The sequence below is a fragment of the Bemisia tabaci genome, chromosome 3, assembly GCF_918797505.1.
Source record: "Bemisia tabaci chromosome 3, PGI_BMITA_v3".
NCBI classification, from domain to species: Eukaryota; Metazoa; Arthropoda; class Insecta; order Hemiptera; family Aleyrodidae; genus Bemisia; species Bemisia tabaci.
The window spans coordinates 43,477,192-43,490,468 of NC_092795.1; the positions used below are offsets into that span (position 1 = coordinate 43,477,192).

The window sequence follows — 13,277 nt, forward strand, 5'->3', positions numbered from 1 at the left end:
TATTTTTGTTAGTTTTCTTTGTTTCAGCATTTGTTTCACGAGACTTTGTTGTGCTTTGTATGGAGTTAAAACTAAAATATCCTCCTCAGTTATTTGTTGTTGTAGGATTTGGGTATCAAGCAGGATTTCAATGTACTTCAGAATGATTGATGCTTCTGTTGGGTTGCTGAAGCTGTAAGCGCCGTCCTTGACCTCTTCTCGTCCTCGGATCGCGTGAAAAATTATTGGTACTTCTTTATTTGGAAAGCCAGTAACTCCAATATTCCGTTATATAGATCAACTGGACTGCATTCCGCAATCTGGGCTCAGCAACTCTGGCTCATCTGGAGAAACACTTTTGTGCATAGTGCATAGGAAAACCAACGGCACACACGCCGCCTCCAGACCAAGTCAGAATTTTATAGTTCCAATCAGCAAAATGCTGATCAATTGCACTATGTTAGCTCAGTTTTGAAACGACGCGTGTGCCGCTAGTCTCCCCATGCACATAATTGGTTTCATAGAGGTTAACTCTATGGTTTCAAACTACGAATTGCACTCCTATTGGAATGTTTTGTTGAACGCGTTCCGGTATGAAAGGTCTAAATATAAATCATTGATTGTTAGAAGGGGAGAGTTTAACTGAAGTTGCTGGTTAATTTGGAGAGAAAAAAAATGGAAGAAAAATTAAAGAATGTTTTTCTTTCATGGAAATGGTTGAATTCTTATTCTAACTCGGCACCAGTCCCTCGGCGATCGGTTTCGCTGGGTTTTTTCCGCGGGGGGGTTTGCACCCACTTGTCCCTTATTGCTGAAGTTGCAGATATTTCTCTCTGGGAATCGGCTCTGTCCCTTGGACGGCTAGCTCTCAGCTTCAGTCTGTTTTGCGTGTCTTTACGTCTGCGTTGTTTCGTGCGTCTTTACGTATTACGTTTGGAATAAAGTGCTCGAAAAATGTTTCCCGCTGAATTTCGAGGTACCGGGCGCGGGTGGTGGGAGGTCCTGACCGTCCTCCGCGCGGCGCTTCTTAGCTGCTTTAACTGCGTTTTAAACCCCCATGGCGATGGACTGGCGGTGTTTTATCTCCGGGATGAGACGCATCGTGATTTCGGTCGTTACTTAGAGCATTTGTGCCATGATCATTTAGACAATGTTGTGAGTGAAGTGAGATACCGCGCCGCCGGCCCCAACGAGCGGGAAAATGCCGGGTGTGGGTATCTAAGGTGTGTTGTGGAGTTTGCGCCTGGCGACCATGAACTCATATTATTTTGGGTAATTGAACTGGATCACCTCCCGCCACCCACCGAGTGGTAATTTCTGGGAGTCTAGTGCCTCGGTTTATTTAATGTTTATTGTAGTAATGTAGGTTAGTTTTAGGTTAGGTTAGATCATCTCTCTTAGTTAGAACGTCTTTCATCATTCTGCTCTGCCGTATCAGGTAATTTTTTGTTTAATTATTTTATTTATTATTTATTATTTTTGATTTCATCGATTTGTAACTTTGGCACTTAAGTGCAATACGAGAATAGCGCGTTAACTATGAACTGCGGTTGAATCAATAAGTATGTATAAGTTTGATAGTTCTTACGTTATGTTTCTTTTTTTTATGTTATGTTAGGTTGCTTTCTTAAGTTACTTTGATGGTTCTTATTTTGATTTTCGAGTGATTTATTTATGCTATTTATGATTATGATTATTGAAATAGGACGGCACGATTTCCGGGAAATCGTGTGTCCTTTGGTGCAGCGTTCGGCGCTGTCTCGGCATCGTTCATGTGTCAGCGGCCGCGGTTTCCCGGACTGAAGTTTGGGCGAGCGTGCCGTCTCGGGGCCAGCTTTTCAGGGCCGGAGTTAAGCTGGGTAGGCTGAAGCTCTGGTTCTGGGCAGTTGGCTACGTGTACGCATAGAGGCATCACCGAGGTCCAGCGCCCTTAGTGTCGGTAGGGCCCACTAAGTGTAGTTTGAGTGTTTTGCATAGTGGTAAGAAGTCTAGGCCGCCAGTCAGTAGTTTGTGGCATCGTTTGTTCTGTTTGAGTAAAAGTGTGTTAGACATATACACCCTGATACGTTCTTGTTCCCCCTTTTCTTCCATCCTCGAGCTACGCTACGCCCCCCAAGTAAGGCGGTTCGTGTGGGGACCATTGACCCATTTTTATCCCCGGTCTATTACATTATTATGATGATTTTATTTGTAATTTATTTATGATATTTTTATAGTTGCGTCGTTTTTTGTGGTATTCATTCATAAAGTTGTTTTTCTTTGTTCCACCATTTGGGTCGTACTCTTCCCTAATAATCTTTATGTGGGGTGGGGCTGACTTATACTTTAAGATAAAAATCGGCAAGGAGAAGTCCGTAGAAGTTCAGCCGAAGGACTTGAATGGTGTGTTAAAGCTTGAGTTCCCGGAGTATTTTTCACGCGGTTCTTCCATCGATTTACTGACCAACGCACAGTTGGTGCGGAAGATCTCTCCCAGAACTTTAAGGGACCTAGTACACACCTTAGTAGAAGAGCCCGTGGCAGAGTACTGTTGTGACTCGTTCATTGTCGGTGATTTCAAGCGAGATATGGCATCGCTGATGTTGATAGTTCGTGGCCGTGCACCTCACTTGACGTCATTGGCATTGAGCGGGGCCTAGTGCTCGTCTTTATAAAAGGAAGCACCGTCTGTTCCGGGCTCGTCTTTTCGAGTTCATCATCTAGCTCACCGACACCTCGAGTTTGGTAGCCAGCCCGAGTGTGTCAGGAGAGTGTACTGTAAGTAGCCCCATTAGCAGCTAATACAAATGTCGCCATAGCACCTACGGTAGCCTCCTTATTCCAAACCCTAGCCCACAACAGTACTCCATTGGAAATTGACATCGTAGAAGCTACCCCTGTTAGTTATGATCCGGTTGGTAGAATTACATACGTATGAGTCGCTGCATACATGTTATGCGGGGTGGGGCCAGAATTGCTGACCGAACAATCGTCGAGTTTTCCAGCTTTAAGTGCGGCCACCGCCCCGGGCAAGTTTTCCGGAGTTAGTTGCGTTTTGGACCTGGGCGAAGCGAGGTTTTGGACGTTGGGGTTTGGCTCGTTCCCCCCCCCCCCCTCCCGCAACCCCTACAGTATACCCTCTCGCCCTGTCTAGTAACCCTGACCCAGTAGCTCACAGTATCGAAGCAAAAAATCTAATAAAATAATGCCTATGGTTTGGCTCTGGAGGAAGATAGAAAGTGCATTTCGCAGCAAAAATTTCCGATCTCTTGACGCTCAAAATTAGGCTTCGGAAAGGTGCTCGAGAAAATTTACTAGCTTACTCGACACGAAGAATTAGGTTTTAGGCAAGTTAAGCGTCCCGCAGGTATTAGTCCATTTTAGAAGATGCTTACACATGAAAAGAGACTAGAAGAAGATGTAGTTTATACTCGATGAACCGTTTACCAGGAATAATTCCAAAAAGTTCGGCTAATTGGTTTCAATCATAGCAAGAGGACTGTCAGCGGATTCTCCAAGACAATTTGCTTATCATGGGACAAAATGGAATTAATTGTGTCTGATTCGCTGGCAAAAGTTCCTCTCGGCACGAAAATCCTTTTGATGCGCCTTTGAGGTTTTGTCTACTTCCTAAATGTTGACGTCCTTAAGGCAGCAACGTCGCTGGCGCTGAACCTCATTTTCGGCGATGCGCGATATTGGGAAGCATATTATCCTCGGTGCAATCATGTTTTCATCAAGCAATATTTCAGCATTTACTGAAGTCTCATGAATACCGACTGCCGACTGTTTAAGTTTCTGCGGTGATGTTTGACGGTAATGACATTGAAGTAAAAATTCAGCTTTTTCAGTTTATTTTAGCTTTTACAGCTATTAATGTTTTTCTCATGTTTTCATTTCTGGTGCTTTATGGTCTCTCAAAGAGGGGCCGATCTAATTATTGGCCTCAGATACACTGGCCTCGTGTCACTAACTGGGAATAATGCTGGGAAAACGATTCCGTTCTATAAACAAGGACGCTGCGTCCTCGTTTTACCTCTGAGCTTGCTTCACGTTTCTCGAGTTCGTCTACGTGCAGTCATCCAATGTATTCCGAACCAGCTAGTCAGCCTCTTTTTTCCCCATAAATCCTAACAGGCTATGTAGCCCAATTTAAGTCATATTTTAATTCTTATTCAAAATTAAAAATTAAAGTGTGCGTGAAAATGAACACTCTGCATCGTTGGCTGGTTCGACGACTCAACAGACATCAATATCCGGATAACGCTTTTGATCTTCATGACGCGATTCTCTATTGATAGATGCTCTGTACTTGGATTGCCGTGACTGACAAGCCCCGTGCACCTCTGAAGAAGTGAGAAAAGGGAAAACGCCTTCAATTTTGAGCATGCAACCCGCACATCCTTGGAACACGAATAGTCGCATCAAGGCGCCTGACCCAACTCAGAGGTCGAGATCCTTCGTGGGTTGAGTTAATCACCGATGCGAATCGGTGATTCGAAACAAGACTGAAACACATTATATGTATTACGCGAAAAACTGCGGAATCGGTACATCGGCCCGTTCTAAATTTCAAAGTTCTGAAATAATAAAGCGACGAATGGATGAATTACATTATTTTTAATACACGATTCAATCATATTTTCTGGAGAATTTCCAGGACCATGATAAACTGGATCACTTTTAGCAAAAAGGAACCAGCGCAATCACATAGTGTTTTCAAAATCATGCAACTTTTTCTTTTCTTTTAAAATCACTTAATATGCGTACGGTATTAAAATTTACACAATTATTTTCCTTTAAAATTCTAAATTTGTTGGTGAAAAGAAGTGAAAACTTTATGCTATTCTGGGAGAGTCATAAGATAATTGGACTGCATTTTGCAATTTGGAACTATAAATTCTGGCTCTTCTAAGAAAACACTTATGTGCATAGCAAAACTAATGGCACATGCGTTGTTTTTAAACCGGGCGAGAATTTTTAGTTCCAAATCGCAAAATGTAGTCCACACTGGAAAAAAAAATTAACACGCGCTTTTCAGAGCACCACGAATTTAAGCCTTCCCAAACTCCGCGTCGTGCTACGTGCTTTCATGCCCGAACGAGGGTCCTTTTTCCTGCCCGTTTCGCTCCTAGTCGAGCGCCCACCTGCGCTGCGCTCCGTTTGTTTTTTCGACGTTGTTTTGAACTAATACATGGAGCTCAAATGGACGGAGTTTATCAGAAAGGAACCGACCAGTTTCAACTTTAGGCGAGTTGGTTCCGTTCTTCTAAACGCGGTCCAAATGTGAAGGAAGCATACACTGGAAAAAAAAAAACCACACTGGATCTAGAGTCCAGACTCTTAAAAACATCGACAAGAAAAAAGTACTCTTGATTCAATCGGATTTTTCCTCAAATCAAGAACCAAGCCGCTTAATTTGAGCGGATTTCCTTTTGATTTAAGTAAAAATCTGATTAAATCAAGAGTATTTTTTTCTTTTCAGTGTTTTCAAGAGTCCGGACTCTAGATCCAATGTGTTTTTCTTTCCGGTCCATTTATGAAAAAACAACATTTGCACAACACTGCACTCGCGCTGGTTCCTTTTCGCCCAGTGCGATCCAATTTACAATTTGTTTTTTGCACTAACGATTTTTTCTTTTTACAGATGATGCCACCCGAAAAACTGAAGGTATCCAAGCGAGAGACTCCATTTGGACGAAGGCACGCGGGGTATTCTGGAGAGCCATGATCTAAACGCTTGGAGGACGGTCTTCGCTCGCGATGCCATGTTCCGCGGAGACAAGGCATAGAACGCTGCTATCCGCTTCCGCCTCTGCCCACCAATCAAATCACTTCAAGTTGAGACTATCCGGCGCTGCCCACTTCCGAATCCTGTTTCTCCTCGTTTGCTGCTTTGCGAATAACGGCGCTCACTGTCCGAGCTACTGCGAGTGCAAATGGAAGTCAGGCAAAGAGACGGTTATCTGCGCCAACCTGAATCTCACGATCGTTCCTCGCAATATTGAGTCATCCACGCAGGTGCTCGATTTGACAGGTAGGAGATTGAGAGTGTAAAATTATGGTTAAGCTCAGGGCCGGATTAAGGGGGTGGCCACATGGGCCGCGGCCCGTGGCGGCAGATCTATATGGGGCGGCAAATTTTGAAATTTTTTGAAATTTACGTATAGAAAATTCGAATTTAGAAAAAAAAATTACAAACGAGAAAAAGTCTCGACAAAATCTCTAATTTTCTGAGAGTGTAGTAATTTCTACTTTTGCCGTCTTTCAGTGATACAAGAGACAGCACCTTTAATTAGTCGAGTTGAGAGAGAAACCAAACACGCAATTTGGCCTGGAACGACGCGACTTAGAGAGAAACGATGACGAGGACTTGAGATGAAAAGGAGAAGCCCTCGGCGCGGCGCGGCGATCGGCATGTAACACATATTAGCCCCTACAAATTGCGTCAAACACAGTGCGTTCAGCAGCGGTCGGCGTAAAACTCATAGCGCCTACAAGACTGTCGGAATACTTCACGCATTGCGCCAAACACGGTGAGGTCTGCGCGGCGGCGAAAGTTAAAATCATTAATACACATTTATGTTTGTTCTTTCATAATTTTTTCGTTCATTTCTTATGAATGGAAGGCCTTGTCCACACAGAGATAGGTATACGAGACTTAACTTTCGCGCAAAGTTCCGTGAACTTTTGCTAGTAGTGTTGAGAGGACTTTCCCAAAAATTGTATTCAACACAAGTAAACGCGTCTTATGTACCCCTCCCCCGCTGGTACGTTCATTTGATGGTTTTTATTGATATTTCAAAACGAATGAGAAGGGGGCGGCAAGTAGGTAAATCCGGCTCTGGTTAAGCTTGATAACAGCTAGAATGAGGGCAAGCGCTAGCGAGCCCTCAACCCCAAAAGAACCAACCCCCCCAACATTCAATCTCCCTGGGTGCCTCGAAGGGGCCCCTGGCCTTGGCCGGGGACGAGCGGATTTCGAACTTGGACGCTGAATCCGGTGTGCTTTTCTTCGAGACAAAATACCGTGGAAAGCCTCGCAGATTCTGGATTACATGGATTTGTCTCCGGAAAGGAGCAGACTGTGTTCAGCGGAAAAGAGGCGAGTTTGCACATGCACTGACGGGCCCGGCCAATATGACATCAGCGGCCGGAAGTGAGGACTGTCATATTGCTCCCAGCGCTTTTCCAACTACCTATCTCTTTTAGCCGACCATCCGCTGCGCCCGGAACAATGTGACAACGGTGGTCGTCTCCTTGAACGAAGATGCGCTCAGAGATGCACAGACAGGGCCATGCATGCTGAGTCCGAGTTTTTGGCCCTGCCTAAACCGTGGGAACGGACTTGTTTCAGCCTCGGTTTAGGCCCAGGAAAACTCTGGAAAAATCAAAATCGCCAGTCGCTCTTCGTCCACGGTTACGGTCTGGATCATAATCCCACCCCCATCAACGCAAGTGCTACTCGCTTTCGGAGTCCCAAAATTCTATTTCGCAAGTTCCCAAACAAGGCCAGGAGCCCATTCCCGCCGCGCCGCGAACTGCCTTCAAACCCCCCTCTTGTTGTTTTCGCTTCGTTAAATTTTTGTTGATTTGTGGTGTCTGTGATTCTGCTGGGTGTGATTGAGCAAGGTTGCGTTGTTTGTGTACTCTGTAAAGTGAATTCTGTAAAGTGTATTATCCTTGAATAAATCGCGATAAACGTGACTGGTGTCGTTGAATATTGAACTCGAATTTAAGCAAACCTACAATTGCCTTGCCGTACTGGGTAAGCCCAATTCAGTTCCTCCCCCTTACCACCCCCCCAAAGATTTCACGGAGGTGGTAGGTCGTAGCCCCCCCCCCCCAATTACGACCTGGTGGAAACGCCCCCTTTTTTTTGTGTTATGCTGTTTTGTTGAGTGGGTTTCTAGTCGCCCCTGCAGTGCACTTTGAGTGATCTGCAGCCCCACGTTCCACAGCAATGAAATACTATTTTTTTCCTACTTTTCGTAACAAAACATCGAAAAGTCACGATAAATATTTATGACGAAAACTCTAGCGTGTTTTTAGCATTGATAGTATGACCGATAAATTGTTACGTGGGTAAATCTACTCGCGCCGATTTAGTATAACGGAATATTGGAGTTACGGCGGTTTTGGAAGCGACGGGCCAATATTGCGCCGCGGGACCGGTGAATCCGCGAGGTTTTCATGACACAGCTTGTCGCGTCCGGTAGTGACATCGCCGGTGACATCACTAGACAGGCCGCTGCCATATAGTTCGAGAAACCTTACTATTTCATACACCTCTGCCTCGGGCGCCGGGGGACCGGAGTCCACGGGGTGGCTACCTAACCAGTTGCTTTCCGAGGATTTTGGAGTCCTGGCGGATGTGACATGCATGGTCAAGGATTTTGACCAGCTAACCGTGGGAAATGACGCTAAGTTAAGCAGGCCTAGAGGCCCACGAGGAGCTCTCTGAAATCCCCTGAAGTCAGTCGTCTCGCTACCTCTGCATTCGCCTCCTCGCGGATTTTTCGACTACGCGTCTCTACCCCTAGTCAGGTCCACGAGTAACCCTCGGTCGAAAGTTCGGTCCAGCGGCTGCATCCCCGACCCCTCTCTCGACTCAGCGGTCTTTTACTTTCTTCCCGAGCCCCTTGGCTCCTCAATTCGCCCCAACTTCGCGTCTCTACCCTTAGTTTGAGAAGTTGAGTATCCCTCCCCTCGCCGAAAGACTCGCCCAGCGGCTGCATCCCCGACAGCACTTCCTGCTTGGAGACCCCCCCCCCCTTTGTTGTAGTGTGTTTCTGTTTTGTGGTCTGTGTGACCTAGTAGTTGTTTTATCATTGTATACCATCGTTATCAAGTACCATTGTTATCGTATTTTTACGCCCCAATACATCGAGCGGCCATCTCCTATCCGTGTGTTCCTTCTTTCCTTAGGATATTAGGATACATTCTAGAGGTAGGTGACCAATCATTAGAGTGATAGGGCTCTTATACCCCCCTAGACCATCCCCCCCTTTTCTATGACTACCCTATCTGGTGGATTTCGCCCCCATCATCTGCGATCCCAGCCCAGCGTGCTCAGCTGCTTGGCCCGAGAGCTGAGCGCGATATAAGTGGTGGAGGCGCCGCGTAGGTTTTTCGGGCCAGGTCGTGCGTGCCGTGAAGTAGAACGGTTTCTAATGCTTACCCTCACGGGGGTAAACCCGCATTATTTCGGTATCGCATACAACGGGCAAGATGAACTAATAATCTATTTTGTTAGGGAGTGTTTGCCAGACTTCGTGTCTAGGCTTTTGAGTTGGTGTCGGGCTGATGTCGTGGTCGACGGCGTAATTACGGAAGTTATTCTCGTGCCGTCAGAGGAGTTCGATGCGGCCCTGCGATTCGTGGTGGAGCTCGCTCCCCAGGGTCAAGAGGTGATCTATGTTGGATTGGTCGGGATTTAAATTTCTTTTGTCCAACTTGTAAATATCGTAGTTTTAGTGTAGGTACATTTACGTTTTTAAGTTTTAACTTACGTTCAGTTTCATTAAGTCATGTGCTCCCGTTGTATATATTAACAGCGAAAACTGTCAGGATACATGTTTAATTCGGACTATTGCACGACCATGTGCACACTGCACTTGCACTTTCATATGCATCAGCATATTTCGTCTTCGCACAGTTGCTACCCGCTCCGCTGCGTCAGTCGAGGCTCTCTTTTAGCGTTTGAGCGATGATGTAGTCGGTCCAATCGTAAACATTTGTATAATGGGAATAAAAAATCTGTCTACTAATCCGATGATGTTTGTCAATCAGACCTCAATTCTTATCAACAACAAGAAACATTTTGGAATGTGTGGTTTTCCTATGAGAATAAAATTCGTCTTTCATCTCTCTATTCATACGTATTGAAATTTGGGAATCTTACAGGAATGAGTTTCAAAAATGGATGCATACGTATATGTTAAAGGAAAATTTTGCACGTAAACCCGATGCATGCACATTGTTCCTTGCAGGATAAATACGTCCAAATAAAAACGGGATTATAAAAAGTAATTTGGAAATTATACTAGAGTATACGTCAAAACTCCGAGGTTCCGGTATCTACTGAAAAATTTTGAATCCGATTCGATGATGGATTGAAAAATGAGAGGGAGAAAAAAAAATATATAATTTGCCAGATGGTTTTTCACAGACCGCAGTCACCATTTCATGCGATACTTTAAAGAACCGATCGCTTTTTGTTTCATTTTATTTTGGGCAAAAATCTTATGCACATAGTTCCTTTTAGGATGAATACGTCCGAGTAAAAACGGAATTATAAAAGTAAGCTAGAAACGATACTCAAGTATACGCCAAAAAACTGAGGTTTTGGTATCTACTGAAACATTTTGCATCCGATTCGATGATGGATTGAATAAAGAGAGAGAGAAAAAAAAATAACATATTTGCCAGATAAACTTTTAAAGACCGCAGTCCCCATTTCATGCAATACTTTTAAAGAACCTGTCAGTTTTTATTGTATTTTTTCTTTAGGTAACTTCATCCGGACTTTGAACAAACACGAATTCTACCTCCTGAACCTGATAAATCTGCAGAAGCTTCACCTGGCCAAATGTAAGCTCAAGTCCATCGACCGATTTGCCTTCTATCGGCTGATCAACTTGATCGAGCTGGATCTCACTCATAACCTGCTGACCTTTGTACCTTCTGCCAGCTTCGAATTCATTCCAGAGCTCCGTGAGCTCCGACTCTCGGGAAACTCCATAGCACGCCTCAAGTCGAATACCTTCGCACACGTCCCTCAGCTGGTTGAGCTTGAAATGTCTGGGTGCAGGATAAACTACATTGAACTCGATGCATTCTCAGGTAAGAGATCGAATAAATAGTTGGTTAACAGGATATATACGTAATAATATTTTGATGTGCGTGAATAAAAATAACAGAAAAAAGACAATTCTCGGCGTAAATATTTATCAAATTGTATTCACAAATTTTTTTCAAACGTAGGAAATCAGAAACTTCATAAAAGTTCGGAATTTGTTGACCAATCATGGAGTGGCGCTTTCTTTGTGGTAAAGATTGAGGTGAAGTATACCTATAATTTCTCTACATAGGCACTCTGAAATGTGTGTGCTACAACTAACGATAGCTCCCATGAATTTCTGAAGAGGTGAGACTAGCAAAAGCGCCTTCAATTTTCAGCATGCAACACGCACACCCGTACGTCGTACGTTTGCATCGGGCACGTATGTGTGAATGAGTTGATGTTGCATATTGCACGTCAGCGGATATGCCGGGCTTGGTCAGGGGTTTTGTCGGTGTGTAACGAGCTGATGCGGTAGGCTGGATGGAAGCATGGGTCAGGCGAGGAAACTGTGCACCTCATGGGTGGCCGCGGGATAGTGACTTCTGCGAATTTTCTCACTTGTAGAAGCGTCGTTTTTCATGAAGCTGTTGCATATGTCACCGAATTCGCTGGCATATGTAGCGGCCCTGTGGGAACCGACACCAAAGTAAGCTTCCAGGATCCCGGAAAATTCAGCAGGAGAGGTCTCCCCGCGGCGACCTGCCTTGGTACTCCGCATACGCGCCGTACTACCGCGCCGGATTTCGGGCAAAACAGCGATTTTCAACACCCTGCAAGCGGGCAAATCTATCGTTTTGGCAGAGGTCCGGCGCGGTAGCATGGTTTTCCGCTGAACGTGGAAATCCGTAAACAACAGTGCCGGAAACGAGAAACGACAGCTAAGGACTTTCAGGAGGGAACCATGGAAAATCTCGGCCGCGAATCCACCTTCGAAGTTAGTAGTCGATCTCCGAGGTGTTACCCCAGGCTGCTCCTCACTGCGTCCAGCCCAAAACCCAGTACGACCCTCGCCCCGTCGAGTACCCTCCCCCCCTTGTTTGCTTGTAAGAATCTCTCTCTTGTTGTAGAGTACGGTTGTTAAGAAGTCGAGTTGTTAGAAGTTGTTAAGAAGCATCCAGCGCGATACAGTCGAAACATCCCTATCAACAACCTTGTTATCTCTTGAATCGTCGATCCCTAGGTGGTAAGGTCTGTTCCATAATTCGAGTTCCGTGGAGCTCACTCGCCCATTCCACGGAGGTGGAGGCAATAAGATCGCCCCAAAAGGAGGGAGGTAGTTGTGTGTAGAGTGCCTTTTTGACCCTACTCGCAGCGACCATTATACATCTGAGATGCTAACCTGATGCTGAACCTGAAACGGTTATTTTGCCTTTGGGCAAAATTTCACGTCTAATTCTCAGCCCTTAATTCGTGGCGCGGCCCGGGAGAAGCTTTGAATTTTTTCGGGATTCAGAGTTTTCCTCAGGCAACGCCGCGAATATTTTCACACGGTAGCGGCGGAGACTGGGAGATGGGACGCTGGCAGAGCAGGACAGGCGAGTGCGTTGCAGCCGCTTGCCTTGCACTTTCATGCGTTTTGAGAAAACTGCCTAAGAGCCACGCTTCCATCGGTTTCCGGCGGACACACGAAGCTGCCAATTCAGTCGGGGACCCGCACTGTTCCGCAGAGAATCTCTGTAAATTCCGCGGGACCCTGATAGATTCGGCAGCGGCCCATGGCACTGTCTGTCCGGCAATTCTTGGATAGTATGGTTTGGAGCCTGAATTTTTGCTGCTTCAGAATTTTCTCCAGCATTTTCCCATGGGAACCGACGCTTTCCCTGGCTTCTCGGGCCCAGGGAAGCGCCTGAACATCATCTCTGAAGTCAGTCGTGTTTTCTCGGACGCAGAGGTGGGTATAAGTGAAACGGTCATTTTGCCTTTTGGGCCCCTAATTCTCAGCCCTTAATTCTCGGCGTGGCCCGGGAGAAGCTTTGAATTTCTTCGGGATTCAAAGTTTGCCTCGAGCAGCGCCGCGAATATTTTCTCACGCATGCGGGGGAAACTGCGGGAGGTGGGACGTCCGCGGGGCAGGTCAGGCGGATACGTTCCAGCCGCTTGTCTTGCATTTTCTTGCGTTTTGAGAAAACTGCCCAACCACGATTCCATCGGTTTCCGGCAGACACGCGAAGCTGCCAAATCGGTCAGGGGCCCGCACTGTTCCGGAGAGGATCTCTGAAAATTTTGCGGGACTCTGATGAATTTGGCTACGACCCATGACACTGTCTGTCCGGCAATTCTTGGAAAGCGTAGTTTGGAGTCTGAATTTTTGCTGCTTCAGAATTTTCCCCAGCATTTTCCCATGGGAACCGACGCTTCCCTGGCATCTCTGGCCCAGGGTGGCGTCTAAACATCATTTCTGAAGTTAGTCGTGTTTTTCTGAGCGTAAGAGGAAGGTGTCAGAGGCAATTGCTCAGTCCTGCCCACGTTACCG

At 45.8% G+C, this 13,277-nt stretch overlaps 1 protein-coding gene across 1 annotated transcript in view; it reads left to right on the forward strand.

Moving 5' to 3' along the window:
* The window catches only part of LOC109030558 (leucine-rich repeat, immunoglobulin-like domain-containing kekkon 3 protein), a 176,657-nt gene that overhangs the window by 145,435 nt on the left and 17,945 nt on the right, over positions 1–13,277 (forward strand). The window contains exons 4-5 of the mRNA XM_072298419.1: positions 5,606–5,995; positions 10,471–10,803. Coding sequence (XP_072154520.1) covers positions 5,722–5,995; positions 10,471–10,803 — 607 coding nt within the window. The 5' untranslated portion in view covers positions 5,606–5,721. The remainder of the gene's footprint in view (positions 1–5,605; positions 5,996–10,470; positions 10,804–13,277) is intronic.